Source organism: Gracilinanus agilis, chromosome 4 (assembly GCF_016433145.1).
Source record: "Gracilinanus agilis isolate LMUSP501 chromosome 4, AgileGrace, whole genome shotgun sequence".
Classification (NCBI taxonomy): domain Eukaryota; kingdom Metazoa; phylum Chordata; class Mammalia; order Didelphimorphia; family Didelphidae; genus Gracilinanus; species Gracilinanus agilis.
In genome coordinates, this window is record NC_058133.1 from 12110841 (window position 1) to 12130142 (window position 19302).

The window sequence follows — 19302 nt, forward strand, 5'->3', positions numbered from 1 at the left end:
TAGTACTAAATGATCTTCTCATTCTAAATCTCCAGCCTCCAGTCAGTTGTCCAAGGCAACATCACATACCAGCAAGTGGATAATCTTTACTTTGGTGTCACCTTGAGAAGTGATCAGGAAATAATGCAAATGTGAAAATATACCCCAAAGCCCATGAGTTCCATGTTTCAAAAAGCTCTCAATTCATGAGTATCTGATATTGAAAAAGCCTTTGGGATGGAAAAGCTCTTTCCATTGAGGTAACATCTCCATCTTATCCTGAAGGTAACCAATCCATGGAATCTTGGGAATGCTTGGCTCTACCTATAATCTTCAGGATTTAATTTTTGTGATTTCCAAAGTAAAAAAAAAATGCCTACCTGTCCCATGGTCTCAGTAGACTTTACAGAATATTTCACTTCATATTGAAGTTGATATGGTGTCAACAGTGGGCTGGACCAAGAGATCTTTAATTTTCCATCATCCATTATTTCCATTAGCAAACGTAACGGTGGATCTGGCTTCACTTTAAAAAAAATGAGTATTTCAAGTCAGGCTTCAGCTTTTCAGTTGAAAGAATGTTGGATTTCATATCATTGGAGTAGGATTTGAATCTCTCCTCTGAAACTTACCAGCAATGTGACAATTGGCAAGTCACTCATTCCCTCAGTCTCCATTTTCTCCTCAATTAAATTAGAAAATTGGACTAGATGACTTCTCAGGTCTCGAACTCTAGTCCTATGAGACCATGAAGTAGACCTAACTTTTAATAACTGAAGAGGCAATATGGGGTAGCTGCAATGGTATAAGAGTCAGAGTCAAGAGATAGAGAGACAGACATAAGTGATAGATTAGATATGTAGATAGATACTAGATAAAGATAGATGATACATGATTGTCAGATAGATATAGGTGATAGAAAGATAAACAGAGAGTTTAATTCAATACATCTCAACTCAACAAGCATTTCCTAAGGCCTTTCGGTGTCAGATATTGTGCCATAGTGCTAGCTTCCGAAGATACAAGAACAAAGCAAAAACCAATTCCTTCCCTGAAGGAGCTTATAGTCTACTGGGAGAGCCTAACCCCAACTGGTTAAGCTCACAGGCAAAGAAATTCACTCCTGAGAACTTCATGGATATATGATATCATCCTATATTGATATGATATAATGATATATGATATGTGGTATTATCATATATGGATAGGATAACATTTTGGTGTTCAGTTGTTTCAGTCACATCTGATGCTTCATGACCCCATTTGGGATTTTCTTGGTAAAGTTACTGGAACTGTTTACCATCTCCTTCTCCAACTCATTTTATAGATGAGAAAACTGAGGCAAACAGGTTTAAGTAACTTGCCTAGAATCACACAGTTACTAAGTGTTGGAAGCTGAATTTAAACTCAGTTCTTCCTGACTCTGGGTCTGAAGTTCCATCCACTGAAATGCTTGGCTGCCATCACAGTACCCTAACAGTGCAGTCTGCAAGCCCTCCAAAATGCAGTATCTCCATAAGATTGCATAGTCTTGTTCAAACATAGATGCTAGATTGAAGACATAAAAGGGGCAAGTACTGATGTGCCTTTTTTTATCCAATTAAACTCTTAATCAATAAGCAGAAATAAAGCACCCACCATGTGCTGGGCACAGTGCTAGGAGGCAATTTGACAAGAGCAAAGACTGAAACAATCCTTGCTTTCCTGAAACTCACTTACTGAATTTCCTTCGCCCATATCGAATGTGGGGGTTCACAAGCTGAGGTCCAAGGAACTCGATGGGATTTTTTTCTTATTAACATGTTGATAATTGTACTGTAATATAATTGATCTCCCTTATTCCTGATCCTATATATGTTGTTCATTTATAAACATGGTGTGGGAAGGGGCGATAGGCTTCACCAGACTTTCCAAGGGGCCTCCCCCCAAAAAGACAATGATCCTTGCCTTAGTAAGTGATGTGAATGTAATAATAATGAGTTCATATTCATGTAGGGTTCATGGTGTAAAACAGCATGAAGGAGGTTGTGGAGAAAGTGTCCAGAAAGGAGAGAATGAAAGGAAGTATGGACAGGGTTTGCCTAAACATTTCCTAATTGGTTGATCAGAGAACCCACATCCATATGGCTGTCAACCTGGGTGGGAACATTTCCTCACTTAGGCAGGCTGGTCTTTGAGCACTTTTCATGTCATCCATCATGAAGCCTGTGCCCCAAACCTCTTCTACTTGGTTGAAACTATCTCAACTTGAATTATAGGCATGCTCTTCAAAGAACTTGGCCATCTCCATGCCAAGAAGGACTTCAATGAAGATACCATGAAGACTGAGAGCAAGAAGGGGCCACAGAGACCAACTCATTCAATTTCTCACTTTACGGATGAGGAAAATGAGACCCGGGAACTCGAAATAATTTGCCCGAAGTCAAACAAGTAGCTATAATTAAAACTAAGAGTCAAACTTATTGTTTGACTCCAAATCTAGTATTATTTTCATTGCATCACACCAAAATGATGAATTTGGGCCCATATCAACCATTTACTGGATTATGGAGAGGTTGCTGGTTGCAGTGCATTGATGGAAGGAGAACACACACTAATGAAATCAGGTATCCTTGAAGTACCAGAGCAGTTTCTGAGAAGAAAAGTCTTACTATCAGATGCCATTATACTTACCAATATTTATAGGCTTGACAGCCATTAGGGGAGACTGGAGAAACATAACACCGTTTGTAATTTCCAGATATATCAAGGAGGTAGAGCTGAGTTTGGCTATGGGCATGGGTACATGGCATTCACAATCTTCAGATCTACTGCAATTGCACTGAACAACCTGAAAATTACCCTTCTGGGACACCATGGGTGAATCTTCCTGTGATGCTTCTGACCTGTATTATAAAATAAAAATATATGAACTGTTAAGAAGCAGGCATTCAATTATCATCTGCACCTCGTTGAAGGTAGGAAAACTCAGCTTGGTTTGTTTCACCAAGTATTGGGAGTATTGGGAGATAAAGGATGGACACAAGTAAAGGAAACAATGAATATGAAGAATTCTAAGAAGGTTTCTATAAAATGAGGCAGAGCACAGTAAGTAGAACTGGGAAACAGGGTATAGTGTACAGCTGAATACAGGGAAAGAAAAGCAAAGTAATTGAATGTTGTGTGGCTATAATGGCCAAGCTTCCTCAAAGAAGAAATGGGAAAATATATTTCCCTCTAATCTTTGGAAGGATGGGAGACCATGGGTATGAAACAGGGCACAGACTCAATCGCTGATGGTTAATATTATTGAACTGGGTTTATTCCATCTTTTCTTATTCTTTGCTATAAGAAATGGTTCACTGGATGAGAGAGAAAGAGAGAGAGAAGGAGAGAGGGAGAGAGAGAGAAAAGAGAGAGAGAGAGATTGAGAGAAGGAAGGAGGGAGGGAGGTAGATCTGAAAATGAAGGTGACATGAATTTAAAAAATAAATAAGAATTAAAATGTCTTTTTTTAAAGATATCAGCTGTCTCTCATTCTTTAAGATGCATTTTAAGCATAACCTTTTTCATGAAGCCTTTCTCAATTCTCCCAAATGCTGTTGTTCTCCTTCACAAACCACTTTATACATCACGATTTTTTAAAATATTAGACTTTTCCCCCAGTTACATATAAGAATATTTTAACATTCTTTTTCCAAACTTTGAAGTATTTCACTACTTTGCATAGATTTGTGTTTATTCTGGATATATTTATATTGTATATATAAGTATATATCTACACATACACACGCATACCAGTTTAGACCTTATCTTGGTTATGAAATGCTGAAATGTTGGTTTACACCTAACTTCTGCCTGACCGTTTTCCAGTTTTCTTAATGCTTTTTGTCAAATGGTGAGTTCTTTCCCTAGAAGTTTGGACCTTTGGGTTTAACAAACATTAGATTACTAGGGTCATTTAACTCTGTATAATGTGTACCTAATCTTTTCCACTGATCCGCCACCCTGTCTGTTAGCCAGTACCAAATTATTTTGATGGTTATGACCTTGCAGTCTATTTTGAGATGAGGTACTTGACTATCTTCCTTTGCTTTATTTTCCATTGATTCTCTCTCTCTTTTTTTTAAATGCTTAACTTCTGTGTATTGGCTCCTAGGTGGAAGATTGGTAAGGGTGGGCAATGGGGGGGTCAAGTGACTTGCCCAGGGTCACACAGCTGGGACATGTCTGAGGCCAGATTTGAACCCAGGACCTCCCGTCTCTAGGCCTGACTCTCAATCCACTGAGCTACCCAGGTGGCCCCTCATTGATTCTCTTAATATCATTAACAGGTTCCTCCAGATGAATTTTGTTACTATTTTTTTCTGGCTCTATAAAGTGATTCTTTGGTAGTTTGATTGGCATGGCACTGAATAAGTAAATTAATTTAGGTAATATTGTCATTTTTATTATAATAATGGATCAGTTTATTCATTAGTAATCATTATTCCTGCATTTGTTTAGATCTGTCTTTGTGTGCAGTGCTTTGTAACTGTTCATATTGCTCCTATTTGTGTCTTGCCTTTATACTATCTGCAGTTTTTAAAGATGGAATTTCTCTTGCAATTTCTTCCTACTGGATTTTGCTAGTAAAATATAAAAATGGTGATGATTTCTGTGGGTTTGTTTTATATCCAGCAACTTTGCTCAAGTTGTCATTGTTCCAACTAGTTTTGTAGTTCATTCTCTAGGATTTAGACTTTGTAAGAAAGCTGTCATATTATGGGCAAGAAGTGGTAGTTTGGTTCTTCATTTTGCAGTTTTATTCTTTCAGTTTCTTTCTTGTCATATTGCTATAGCCAGGAGTAAACCTCTTGCCCTCTGTTTCCTCACCTATAAAATGAGGCTATTCATCTAGATGACCTCGAAGGTGTCTTTTATTTCTAAAGTAATAATCTGTCCACATTTCTTCTATGGAAGGTAGGCTCTTCCCTGTGTGACCTTGGCAACCATATCCTCAAGACTTCATGTTGTGTTTGTGTTTCTTTAGAGGTCCCAGAGAGACCACAGTTCGGTTCTATGTAACTTTGGATCCAAGCCGCATAACATATCCAAAGGTCTTCCAAATGGCAGTAACATGTCCTATAGATTTGGTCTCACAGCCACCTATGGCTCAGTTCAGTTCATCATCACTGAGAAAGAATGTTCAGCAGTGCACACTAGAGCAGCATTGTGTCAGCATGGAAAGAGTACTAGGCTTGAGACTGAAGTGAGTTCAAATCCAACCTATGGCATCTAGTGTTTGTTCAACCATGGACAAAACATTTAACCCCTCTATGTCTTAGTAAATTTACAGTCTAGACTCGCCTCTGTCAAATCTCTTGATTTTCAGAAAAGGGAAGAGAACCAAATCTGCAAACTCTAATCCAGTAAGCTTGATGAGGATTCCTGGGGAAATTCTACAATGGATCATTCGAGAAGGATGTGGAGATTACAAAGCATGTCTCCAGCAAGATATGGTCATTACAGACTAACCTCTTTTCCTTTATGGACAGGATTACTGAACCATGGAGATGAGGGAAATGTCGTAGGCGTAGATTTACCAAGATCTCATCAGAGCTTTTGATGAAGTACTTGCTTGTGTTTTTCTTATAAGGAAGATAATGAGGTGGGGTTTAGACAAAAATAGTCACGTTGGATTCCCATTTCACTGGGCAATTAGAACCAAGGAGTAATTAATTGTTCATATTTCAGTATCTCAGACTTAGAATAGAAGGCCACAAAGGTACTTTCCAACTCTCTAATTCCATAATTTTGTGATAATTAGCAAATAGCATCATGGGAATTTTTAAAAAGATCAAATGGGGGAGGGAGGGCATTTGGGTGGCTCAGAGGATTGAGAGCCAGGTCTAGAGATGAAGGGAGGACCTAGGTTCAAATCTGCTGTCAAATACTTTCTAGTTGTGTAACCCTGGGGAAGTCATTTAACCCCAACTGCCTAAACCATTCAAAGTCTTTGAGCATCAGTTTCCTCATCAGTGAAGTGAGGATAATGGTTGCCCAATTGATGCCCAAGAGAAATACAAGGTAAAATCTAAAAACATCTTGACAACAGTTCAGTAATACCCAATGTAAGGCATAGTGATGAATTCTGCTATAGCCTTGACCTAGAAGCCAGGAGATTCAGTCATTTACAATTGGACTGTATCATTAAACAGAGACAGAATTGTTATGCTTGGTTGAACAGCCCAGCTTTTCTCTCAGGATTGCCACCCCCACCTCCAAGTTTTAAAGATAAATTCTTTCTTCCTAAATGACTGTTTCAGAATTTAAATTAAAAAATGAATGTTATGTAACTGAAGTATTTTTCTTTCAGAAACTCTTGTGAAAGATGTGTACTTTTGCTAAAGAACTTCAGTTGTTTGTTTTTAATACCCTCACTTTCCATCTTAGAATCAACACTGTGTATTGGTTCTAAGGCAGAAGAGTGCTTGGAAATGGGGTTCAAGTGACTTGCCCAGGGTCATACAGCCAAAAAGTATCTGTGGCCAAGATTTATATCTAGAACCTCTTGTCTCTGAGCCTAGTACTCTATCCAGTGCCATCCAGCTGTCCCCGCTCCAAATTTTTTAAGTTAAAAATAACAACAACAACAACAACAACAACAACAACAGAAAGAAAATTTCAGAGTCAGAAGGGGTATCAGAAGCCACTACCCCACTCTGACCCAGAATGTCCCTGTAACACTCCCAGTAAACAGTTCCCTGGTCTTTCTGGGAAATCTAAATGGGCTGTCATATCGGCCAGTCTGCTAGGTGTGCCATTGAAAGTCTTTGAGCTTTGCCTCAAAATCTTCCCATCTTTTGGGAAGCCCATCTAGCTTTCCTCTGGGATTAACTTCCATTTATCCTCCAGATACCTTCTTTGTGCTCAGTTGCTTGCAAGTCACTTCCTCCTTTCTGCTGTGACCTCCTTGAGGAAAGGAACTGTTTTGACCTTTTTGTTTTGTACCCTCCAAGCTTGGCACAGTGTAGGCATGCACACAGTAGGTGCTTAGTAAGTACTTATTGACTGACTACAGATCTCCAGTCTCTCCTAATGCTGCCCATTCTACCTTGCTAAAGCTTTAATGGTGAGGGTTGTCCATTTACAGCCGCCAATGACACCTTTGGGCTTTTTCCTGTGGGGCCAAGAACAATTCTCCCTCCTCTTACACAGGAAAGACTTGGAATCCTTGAAGTCAGTTATTCTCCCATCTTCTTCTTTTTTTAAACCCTTAACTTCATTGTATTGTCTCATAGGTGGAAGAGTGGTAAGATTGGGCAGTGGGGGTCAAGTGACTTGCCCAGGGTCACACAGCTGGGAAGTGTCTGAGGCCGGATTTGAACCCAGGACCTTCTGTCTCTAGGCCTGACTCTCAATCCGCTGAGCTACCTAGATGCCCGCTATTCTCCCATCTTCTGAGCCTTCTCTTTTCCAGAATCAATATCCCTGGTGCCTTTGAGTGGTCTACACACAGCATAATCCCAAAGCTCTTTTCCATCTCGTTGCTTCTACCCAATAACCCCCAGGTTGTCAGTATTCTCACAATGGGCCACTCAGAATCAAAGTGTAGACTACTCCAGCTGTGGCCTGGCCAGAGCAGAGCCCAGATGGACCACTGCCTCCCTCCCTCAAGACACTAAACCATAGAACAGGAAGCCATCCACAGAGCTAGAAATGTTGAGTCCGTAAAACTGTTCGGATTCTCCAGTGACGTGAAAAGGAAACCTTCAGTCTCTTCTTGAGTTTTTCTGTTTTATATAAACTTGGTTACCAGCAATATCTTCCTCTGACTACTTTCCTGAAGGCAATCCTTTCCCAAGTCATCGATTTGCTCAGAGACACAAAACTATGAGGGATTCCATCATGGGCCTCCATCGCAGGTCCTTCTGGCCACACGTCCAGGCCTCAAAGAGTATTTCTAATCAGCTACATGTAGACTTTCTTCAAATTAGAATGGCGGCACTAGAAAGCTTTGTTAATTTTTTTTCTAAAGATCTTTTTTCTTGAAGTAACTTCAGATTTGACTAGAGATGGAGGCTTCCCAGTACGGTGGAAACAGCACTCAAGACCTGGTTCTGAATCTTGGCTTCGCCACTTCACTCTTGGCCCGACCCAGGGCAAGGCATTTTTCTTGGGCCTGAGATCCCTTGGCCATAAAACAAGTGATTTGGACTCACTTCTTTCTGAGGTTCCTTCCAATTCTAAATCCATGATCCTATAATCCTGACACCTGGAACACACTGAGCATGATGTAAGCCAGACTTGGCAAAAGATGTTCTTATATAGAACCAGAGCAAAGGACTTCCCAAAAGACCACAAAGACATTTACTGGGCATCAAATCATACTTTTTTAAGTGATGGATTAAGTGGAAATAAATCAAAGACAAGGATTGAATTTTCCTTCAAAAATATATATTGGGGGGCAGCTGGGTAGCTCAGTGGAGTGAGAGTCAGGCCTAGAGACAGGAGGTTCTAGGTTCAAATCTGGCCTCAGACACTTCCCAGCTGTGTGACCCTGGGCAAGTCACTTGACCCCCATTGCCCACCCTTACCAATCTTCCACCTATAAGACAATACACCGAAGTACAAGGGTAAAATATATATATTGGGGGGACAGCTGGGTAGCTCAGTGGGTTGAGAGCCACGCCTAGAGGCGAGAGGTCCTGGGTTCAAATCCGGCCTCAGACACTTCCCAGCTGTGTGACCCTGGGCAAGTCACTTGACCCCCATTGCCCACCCTTACCACTCTTCCACCTATAAGTTAATACACAGAAGTTAAGGGTTTAAAAATATATATATATATTTGGGGTACACAGAGACAGATACACTGTGGTAAAATCGAATGTAATAGACTTCCCTACTAGCAACAATGCAATGATCCAGGACAGCTATGAGGAACCTATGAGAAAGAACAATATCTACATTCAGAGGAAGAACTGTGGGAGCAGAAACACAGAAGAAAAACAACTGTCTGATCACATGGGAGGATGGGGATGTAATTAGGGATGTTGGCTCAAAATGAGCACCCTAGTGCAAATATCAATAATATGGAAATAGGTCTTGATCAATGACACATGTAAAACTCAGTGGAACTGTGTGTCAGCTATGGGGCTGAGGGGGGGATGAGTGGAGGGGAGGGATATAACATGAAATCTATAGCCATGGAAAAATGTCTTAATTAATTAATTAATTGAAGATTTTAAAATTTAAAAAAAAAGTATATTGAGGAGACAGCTGGGTGGCTCAATGGATTGATAGTCAGACCCAGAGAGGTCTGACCTCAGACACTTCCTAGTTGTGTGACCCTGGGCAAGTCACTTAACTAGCCCTTACCACTCTTCTGCCTTGGAACCAATGCTCAGTATTGATTTTAAGAGGGAAGGTGAGGGTTTTTTTTTAAAAAAAAGCATATTGTAGCTGGGTAACTCAGTGGATTGAGGGCCAGGCCAAGAGACAAGAGGTCCTGGGTTCAAATCTGAACTCAGACATTTCCCAGCTGTGTGACCCTGGGCAAGTCACTTGACCCTCATTGCGTAGCCCTTTTCACTCTTCTGCCTTGGCACCAATACTCGGTATTGTTTCTAAGGCAGAAGGAAAGGGATAAAAAAAAAAAAAAAGGATTGGGGCCTCAACAATAATGGAAAATGAGCTGGGCAAAAGGAGTTTAATTATAGCCAAACCTGAGTCACATACAGCAGAAAGGTCACAGGTTCTAGAATAAAAGAGATGGATTCAAATTCTTTCTCTGCTACTTGATACCTGTCAGACCTTCGATAGTTTAGGGACTCTCCCAGGACCTTGAAGACCTCATTTGTAAAACAAGGGAGCCGCCTCTGAACTCCCTTTCCACTCCAGGGCTAGGAGCCTATGAGACCCAGCTCCCAAACCCATCGCATCAGCTGCCCAGCTCAGAATTAAAGAAGTGACACCATTAGAGAAGGGAGAAAGGCTTGTCCTTTAGAGTCCAACCCCCGTGAATCCTGTGTGCAACATCCCCAGACCTAGAAAAAGAGATTCGGAAGCCAGAAGGTCTGGTTTGAAATCTTGGCTCTGAGCTAGCTCTGTACACTTGAGCAATTTATCCTGTAGTTCAGCACAAAGAGTGCTGGACTCTAGAAATGTGGGTTCTAGGCCTATTAATTACCCAAATGGGAGTAACTTAAAAGTGCCTCTGTTTTACCATCTCTAAAATGGAGAGAATATTGTCACGCCTCCCTCAGAGAGTTGGTACGAAGATCGCATGAGATAAAGCACTTGGGACAAGAGCCATCATGAACATGAGCTCTCATGAGCACCTTTCTTTGTCTATCACACGAGAGGATGCCCAAAGTGGCTTCCAGTTCAGTCCTCTACAGGACGAAGGCTCTACTTGCCTTCTTTGTAACAGTGCCCAGCAATCCCAAAGCAGACCAGCGATGGCTTAGTAATATCAACGTGAAGTTATTTGGCACTTACAGAAGATATGAGAGACGAGCCCGAAACGTGGACGGCTCGGCAGAATTCTCAAGCGATGATTCCAGATCACAGATGAGTAGCTTCAAGTCGCCTTTCACCCAGCACTGGATACTCCAGCTCACGCCTGAATTCAAGGGCAAACACGACAGAGTTAGTTTTGACTTGTCGATTGTCATCCTGCCCTGAATCCAAGTTCCCTCTTACATCCCCCCTTTTCATCTTTACTTTTCTGTATTGTTTTCCATTAGATAGATAGATAAATGTTGTTATTTCTTATTAACTAAAAATTTTAAAATCATTTTTATTTTAAGAAAAGCCTAACCTGATCTTAAATTAAATAGCTCATTTTATAAAGAATAGAACTAAAGGAAAGAAATGGCCCCTTTATCCTTCCACTTAGTACAATTGCTGGTGTTGGCAATTTGATACTATGAATCTGAACCTAATTTAATGTTATTCATACCAAAACGTTGGTGGAGAAGCCATCTTCTCATCTACCTCATTTACCAAAGAGTAAGCGGTTTGTCAAATAAAAAAATGAAAATTGTCAAAATATCGAAAAAAAAAACTGTCAAATATTTTTGAAAGTGGGCTATGCACAATTTTAAAAATCTACCTCTTTGTTTCCAAGCCACGGAGTGCGCCGTTGCAGAAACAAATGTCTTCCTCTCTGTACTGGTTGCACACCTGGAGGGATTTTCATCATGTTCACTCCAAAGGCAACAGTAGAAACTTTCTCCGGACACAGACTCCGAACGGTGAGGATCATGTAAATTAAAGCTAGTATCAGTAGACTGATGATCTTCATCAGAGACAGAACTGTTCTTGGGGACTCCAGAAGGCCAATGGAACTCATCAGTCTTATTTGGTGGGAAACAGGAAAGCGTGAAATTCCATGGGGGGATTTGATAGGCCATGTCATATGCAATTATCATTTGAATAAAATCTGTTAAGACAGAAAAAAAAAGGCAAATTAGAAAGCAGGGAAGAATTTTGGCCAGGATACAAGTAGAAATTTGAAGACAGCAGAAAGTTCAAGAATGATGCTTAAAGCTTTTCAAACGTCCAATCAAGGTCTTGAGTCTTTACTAAACATTGTCTAGCTCGCCACCATTCCTCCCTCTACTCAAATCCACTGATGGATCCACGATCTCATCCGTGTGGATAATCGTTCCAATGAAAAATATTGTGATCCATCTAAAAGGAAAATTGTTTTAGTGCCTTTAAATTCTTGATCACGAACCAAATGATCACGTATAATCCTTTCGACGAGTAGCTGTTCTTGTAAATGTTAGAGTTATTAAGCCCTTTATGAGATATCAATTATAATAACAGAATATTTGCCACAGGAGTAGAAAGGATACAGCTTGGCGTATTAGCTATCATAGCAATTAAGAATATTAGAAGCTTCTGTTAAAGGGATGAAAACTTCAGGTCTTTGGTTATCCAGAGATGCCGAAGCCCATGCAGCAGATGCCGAGTTCATTTGAAATGGAGTGAACAGCTGGCCCGATGAGATCACAGGAAAACGACCTCGGCAAGTCCAGGTGTTATTTGATCCTGTGAAGATTTACGCCAGCTACGGGCTCTCCACACCATCATGGCCAAGAGAGGTTACTTTGACCTGATATCTCCCAGAAGAGGACAGATCTGGAGGACTAATTAAATGCTCTTATCTTAGCTTGCTCTGGAACTTATGACTTCATATCAAATGTCACAAACTCTTGTTTGTAAATGCTATCACAGGTTTAGGAGCATCCTATGTGCCTTCTGCTTTGTTACTGGCATGATTAGCTGGCAAAAACCTTGAAGACATACTGTTGAACTTCTACAGGAGATCTTTATCACAGAGTGGGTGTCATGAGATCTCCAGCCTGTTTTTACTCACAATAAAGAGAGTTGAACTGTCAGCTCATAATCTTGGTCCAGATTTCGTACCCTTTGTACACATCCTCTGTGATTTTTGCCTGTGGTTGTCCCATAAATTCACTGCAGTAGGTCTGTCCAACATACTCCATGAAGTTCTGTTTTAATGCCTCATCATGGTATAGCATCACAAGCTATGCCAATGGGGCACAGACCCTGGAACCCATGATTCTACCGTGCTAGAAAGACTTCAAGTATGATTCCAGCAAAAGAGCTCCTTGTTCTCTGGCAATCAAGACGCCTTTGGGAACTTTTGAGAGAATATATTCAATGGAATCTATTGCCTCCCTCTGTTGCCTTCAAATACATCCACATCTTTCCCATCTTTAGGATTCCCACAAGTTATCATTCTGCATTTCTCCTCCCATTCTTAGCCAAACTCAAAAAAAAAAAAAAAAAAAAAAAAAAAAAAAAAAGCTTTGTACACTGATTTTCTCCACTTCCTCTTCTCTCACTCATTTCTTGATTCCTTTCCATCTGACTTCAATGGAAATCATTCTTCCATAAGTTACCAACGATCTCTTCTTACTTGCCAAATCTGATTTTATTTCTCACTGCTCAGCATCCTTGACCTCTGACTTTGACAAGCCTCTTCTCAGGAATACTCTCTCTCCTCTGTTGGGTTTTTTTTAAACCCTTAACTTCTGTGTATTGGCTCCTAGGTGGAAGAGTGGTAAGGGAGGGCAATGGGGGTCAAGTGACTTGCCCAGGGTCACACAGCTGGGAAGTGTCTGAGGCCGGCTTTGAACCTAGGACCTCCCATCTCTAGGCCTGGCTCTCAATCCACTGAGCTACCCAGCTGCCCCCTCTCCTCTGTTGGTTTTTGATACCATTGCTCTCTCCTGATTCTCCTTCTACCTCTCTAATTGATCCTTTTTCTCCTCCTCTATATTATGCCCATTAATTGTGAGGATGGCCCCACTGCTCTTTCCTAAACCTCCCTCTCTTTTTCCTTCTATATTATCTCCCTCATCAGCTATGAGAGTTCAGTATCATCTCTACTTGGATGGTTTCCAAATCAATATAACCACTCTATTATATAGCCTATTCTATATTCTATATATCCTATAATATACCCTATTCTATCCTTGGAAATCTAGCCCTGCGTCACCAGCTGCCCCACTGAGCTTTTCAAAGTAGATGTTTCATACGTATCTCAAATGCCACATATTCAAAATAGAAATCATTGATCTATCCCCCCAAACCCGCTCTTCTTCTGAACTTCCCTATTACTGTGAGGTTCATCAATCAGCTTCTAGTCACGGTGTCTTCACAGCTACAGAATCATCAGTAGCTCCTCACTCTTGCTCATCTCAAATGTTCAATATTTTGTCAAATTTTATTATTTCTACTGTTGCAACACCTCCAAACTAGGTCCCTTTCTCTCTAGTCAGATCTTCCCCAATCTAATTCAGGACCCAAATATATCTCACTTGGACTATTGTGATGGCCTCCCAACTGGCATCCCTGCCTTAAGGCTCTTCCTACTCTAGCCAACTTCTACATACATGCCAAAGAAATTTTTCTAAAGTGCAGTTATGGGGGACAGCTGGGTGGCTCAGTGGATTGAGAGCCAGGCCTAGAGATGGGAGGTCCTGGGTTCAAATCCAGCCTCACACACTTCCTAGCTGAGTGACCCTGGGCAAGTCATTTGACCCCCATTACCAAGCCTTTACCACTCTTCTGCCTTAGAAACAATATTGATTCTAAGACAGAAGGTAAGGGTTTAAAAAATAAAGTGCAGTTATGCTCACATTGTCATACGTATTCAATACACATTCAATAAATTATTGTGCATAAACTCATCTGTTTTGCATTTGAAGTCCTTGGGTTCCCATTCTAGCCTTCTTTCTAGCTTTCATTATTCTCTCTCATGTCCTCTATAGTCCAGTCACACTGGCTTATTCTCTGTTCCTCAAACACGACACCCTCTCCCATCTTTTTGCCATTGCACTAGCTGTCCCTCATACCTGGTACAGACCCCTTTATTGCCCCAATTTCTTATTCAAGCTATATTTTCCTTTAAGATTCAATTCAAATGTCTCCTATATAAGATCTTCCCTGCTTATCTCCTATCTCCCCTTTTCCTTCAGCTGCTGTTGACTTCTCCATCAAGATTGCTTTGTGTCTGCTTTATATTCACTTCAGAGATGCCTATTCTTGTGTTTTATATGTAAGAGAGTCGACGCCCCCTGCATGGGAGGGATAAAGTGGTCATCCAGATTCCTGACTAACCACATGGGCTGGCTCCGTGCTAAAGGACTGGGCACTTTGGGATGACCAAGTCATCTCCCCGTTGTTCCTCTAGACCCATGACTGTGGCATCACAGGAGGGACAGAATTTGTTTAAAAACTCTGCCTCTTCCTTTGAATTTCCTGTGAGGCAACTAGGTCTCCCTTGATTCACTCTTAATGGTGGAAAATAGGAAAAGCGTTGCCCTTTGGTACCATCCCCCGAATCATGGAGCTTGCCCGCCTAGCTAATAGCAGGGATTCCATCGGGCTCACTGAGCCTGAGGCTGAAGGCTCCTCGCTGCCTTTATAAAATACTTTGCATTTCTTCGCCAATGTTTGAGCAATAAACACTTATTAAGTGCCAAGGGCTGAGGATACAAACAAGCTAAAGAAAGATAGTTCCTTCCCTCAAGGAGCTTCCAATCTAATAAGGGAAAATAATACAGAAAAGTAAAGATGAAAAGGGGGGATGTAAGAGGGAACTTGGATTCAGGGCAGGATGACAATCGTCAAGTCAAAACTAAGCAGAATGGTTGACGACAATGAAGAGATGGCTGTGATTCTGAGCCTTCCAGGAAAGAAGGCTTAGGGAGGAGTTTTTGCTCTGCCCTCCAGCCCTCTACTACTGCCCAGTGGGGCAGAAGTGATTGAGAGTAGTTAAGAAGGTTTAAATGTTAAAGCTGAAGTTGTCTCCATGATGATGAGTTTCTTGGTACTGAGCTTATGAGGATAGCAGGGAAGAAACCATGATGGTGGTGGAAGCAAAGCCAAGCAGGATCCAGGATCTTGGGACCAGTCAGCCATCTCAAGATGAGCATGTCAAACCTTGGAATAAACCTGGTGAAATCAAGAGGTCCCAAGATCCTGGATCCCTTAGCGGAAGCTTCCTGATGGCTGAAAGAGCTTTTGAATCAGAGAGGACACCACCAAAAAGAAGTTCATAAAGTTCTAGCCAGTCTGTCGGAAAACTTGGGCCTAAAAGGAATTGTTTAGACAATGTAGAGGTGGAGCAAAATGAAAACTGCCTATTCAGGAGTCTCACAAACTGCACCATGTCTTAATGTTTTAAGTGTCAGCTTTGTGAGAGTCGATAATAGTAGTAAGAAGGTGCTATATTGCTTTGTCTTCAAGTAAAGCCCCTCAGTGAGCCTGGTGTTTGTTAGCTGTTGCCTCTGTTTTGAAAAAATAAATAGCTGACCCATACCTGATCCGCACTGGACCTCTCTACTTCTGCCTGAGCTCTAAAGAAAAGCAAAAGGGTCTGAGAAAAGCAACGTCTCTCATTAAACTCCAGGCTCCCTTAGAACTGAATCTTGTCGCCGCAGGACTGAGTCCATAGTAGAGGTGGCTTCGGAGAAAAGGAGAAAAGTATGTATGTGCATTACAAGATCTTTAGAAAAGCTTTTTAAAATCATTTTTTAAAAAACTCTTTGTTTGGCTAATTAGCTCTTGATCACCCTGTCTTGTTTCTTCACAGAAATAAAAGAATTGTTAAAAAGCTCAAAGAATATGAAATACTAGAAACAAGAAAAATTCCACTAATAACAAAAAAATGAACAATATAACTCATCAAAGGCACATGAACAAGTTAATGAAATATGATGAATTTAGTATATTTCATCTGAATGGACAAACAGCCATTTTTAGGCCTTTGATTAAAAGCAAAACCTGCCACACTCCACTTTCAGACACGTTCATTTTTTCCAACAAATGCTTTTTTAATTCAGACACTGTCTCAGGGGTAATCATGTCATTTCTTGGGGGTTTTTTCCTTGTTTGACAAAGCAAAGAGTATGTAATATGACTCATTAGCTCTAATAGTTTTTCAACCCCAACAGAAAGAAGCAGTCAGTTGGAATGAACCTTAACCTCTCATCTTTGATAATGAAACTGGGATAAAAAGGGAAATGAAACAATGAAGGGATTGGCTCCACCATGGACAAGACCCTTTGTTGTTTGAATGGAAGGAAGGTTCAACATTGTCATCTCACCTTCCTTAGTTAATGCTGTTTTATTCCTCAAATGGAGCTGGTTTTAGTCAGGCTAATTTTTAAATATCATTTGTAGCTAAGGACCGGATCAGGACCAGAGATTTCAAAGAAGAGCAATCCAATATGGCGACCAAAAAGTCAACTAGAACTAATTCACCTTCTACAGAAAACCCTTCCTGATTTTCTTACCTACTAATGCCTCCCCCCACCAATTCCAAGGCAGACAGACAGATAGAGGTGTGTGTGTGTGTATATATATATATATATATATATATATATGTATCTTATATATATGTATGTATCTTATATATATGTACATGTATGTACTTTTACATAATATGATAGCTCATATTTACAGTGGGGAAGCCAAGTGGCATACTGGATAGAACACCAGGTGTAGAGTCAAGAAGATGAATCTTCCTGAATTCAAATATAGCCTCAGGCACCTCCAAGCTATGTGGCCCTTGGCAGGTCACATCACTGCATCTGCCTCAGTTTCCTCGTCTGTTGTTTCTATTATGTCCAATTCCTCATGACATCATTTGGGGTTTTCTTGGCAAAGTCACTGGCCTGGTTTGCCATTTCCTTCTCCAATCCATTTTACAGATGAGAAAACTCAGGCAAGCAGAGTGAAGTGACTTGCCCAGGGTCATACTGCTAGTGTCTGAAGACATATTTAAACTCAGGTCTTAACTCTAGATCCAGTGCTCTGTGCAATGTGACACCACCTAGCCAGCCTGTGTGTATATGTGTGTTTTGTTGCAAAATATGAGCAGAAATAAAAAGAACAGAAAAAAAAAAGTCTCCCTAGATAGAATGTAGGTTCCTTGAGGCAGGTATTATTTCATTTTTTTTCCTAGACTCAGCACCTAGCATTGTGCCTGGCATACAGTAGGTGTTTAATAAATGCTAACTGATATCAAGGGGGATCTGTGATCCCTGTTAGTGGAAGGAATTGCTCATAACTGAGAGTCTTTTAGAGTGACCTGCCTGGGATCATGCAGTTAGTTTGAGTCACAAAGACAGGATCTTGGTAAGGAAAATGCCAGGCATGGCCAGAGGTCTTTTCTTTCTCTGACTCCTATTTTTTTCTTTTTTTTTTTTCAAACCCTTAACTTCTGTGTATTGGCTTCTAGGTGGAAGAGTGGTAAGGGTGGGCAATGGGGGTCAAGTGACTTGCCCAGGGTCACCCAGCTGGGAAGTGTCTGTGGCCAGATTTGAACCCAGGACATCCCACCTCTAGGGCTGACTCTCCATCCACTGAGCTACCCAGCTGCCCCTCTCTGATTCCTATTTTTGAAAATTCTTTCATAAATAATTACAAATTAGGATACAGGCTCAAGAGAATTTTCATCTTAACACAGCTGGCCCACAAGAAGGTGCAAGTGCTGAATGCAGCAGGACAGTCTGAGATGGTCGTGCCATGTTGGGGGGCCTGAGTCCAAGAGAACAGAAAGACGGAAGAGAGAGCAGCACAATCAAAGCCAGCCGGAACCTCAGAAATCATTTATTCCAGCCCTGCCTGGACTCTCCAGGATACTCAACATGAGAAGTCAGCCAGCCTTTGGCTAAAGACCTCTCATGAGGGCGCATCTCCCGTCTCTCCATGCAGCCCATTAGACGTTGGCACAGTTATAAGTAATTGTTAGAAAATCGTTTTCCTGATGTCTCACCTTACAATGTTCCCTCATTGCTCCTGCTTCTGCCTCTAGGGGTCAAGCAGAATAATTGTTACCAACTTCCACACGGTGTCACTCCAATTCCTTGAAGGCAACCCAAAGTCTTCTCTGCCCCACACAGATCACTCCCAGTGGCTTCAACTAATACTTGCACTGCATGGTTTGGAGACCATCCCATCATGCCTGGCCTCCCAGGGATGGATAGGAAACCTCACATTATCCAGCCAGCCACCCTTATCTCAGACCCAGTGTCTAATTCTGTGTGCCCAGTCCTGCCCATTCACCTCCAAGAGCAAGAGAGAGACAGACAGACAGATAGGGGAGGGGGGGGTGGGGTACAGACAGACAGAGAGAAAGAGAGAAACAGACAGACAGACAGACAGACAGACAGACAGACAGACAGAGACAGAGAATAGAGAGAGAGAAAGAAACACTTGTTTTCTGCCTCTTGCCATGAAAAATGTAATCATACTGCCATTGCTTCTGGGAACTGTATATCGGAGAACTTTCCAATTGTTCCATTTGCCCATCCAACAACTCCTCTATAATCAACTCCTTCCCTCCTCCCTGGTCACCACTCCCCCATATGTATCTCCACTTATTAGAATATAAGCTCCTTTTTCATTGTGTCCCCAGTGGCTGGCACAAAGATAGTGGCTTCTAAATGCTGTTATATTCATTCCAGTTTGTCAGTAATCCTCATTAACTGAAGAGCTAGAATAGAATCATTGGGTATTCCTGAAATATTTTTCTTTAATATGAACAGACTGAAATTTGTAGAATTCATAACACTATAAATTGGGGTGAGAGGAAGTGAAAGACTGTAATTGTCAATTACACATCCTCCAGTTTCAGATGTGAAACCACCCTATATTGTCACAATGGGACTAAAATGCATACAGTCCAGCGTAACTAGGTGACTCAATGGAGAGAGAGGGACAGTTCAGGAGACAGGAGGTCTTGGGTTCAAATGTGACCTCAGATACTTCCTAGCTGTGTGACCCTGGGCTAGTCACAATCCCCAGTGCCTA

The 19302-nt window shown here is 41.2% G+C and overlaps 1 protein-coding gene across 1 annotated transcript in view; it reads right to left on the bottom strand.

Annotated features, from left to right (window-relative positions):
* LEPR (leptin receptor) overlaps positions 1-19302 on the bottom strand; it is a 153304-nt gene that overhangs the window by 51566 nt on the left and 82436 nt on the right. Inside the window, exons 5-8 of the mRNA XM_044674764.1 lie at positions 11057-11386; positions 10441-10564; positions 2653-2864; positions 360-505 (exon numbers count right to left, since the gene is read on the bottom strand). Coding sequence (XP_044530699.1) covers positions 360-505; positions 2653-2864; positions 10441-10564; positions 11057-11386 — 812 coding nt within the window. The remainder of the gene's footprint in view (positions 1-359; positions 506-2652; positions 2865-10440; positions 10565-11056; positions 11387-19302) is intronic.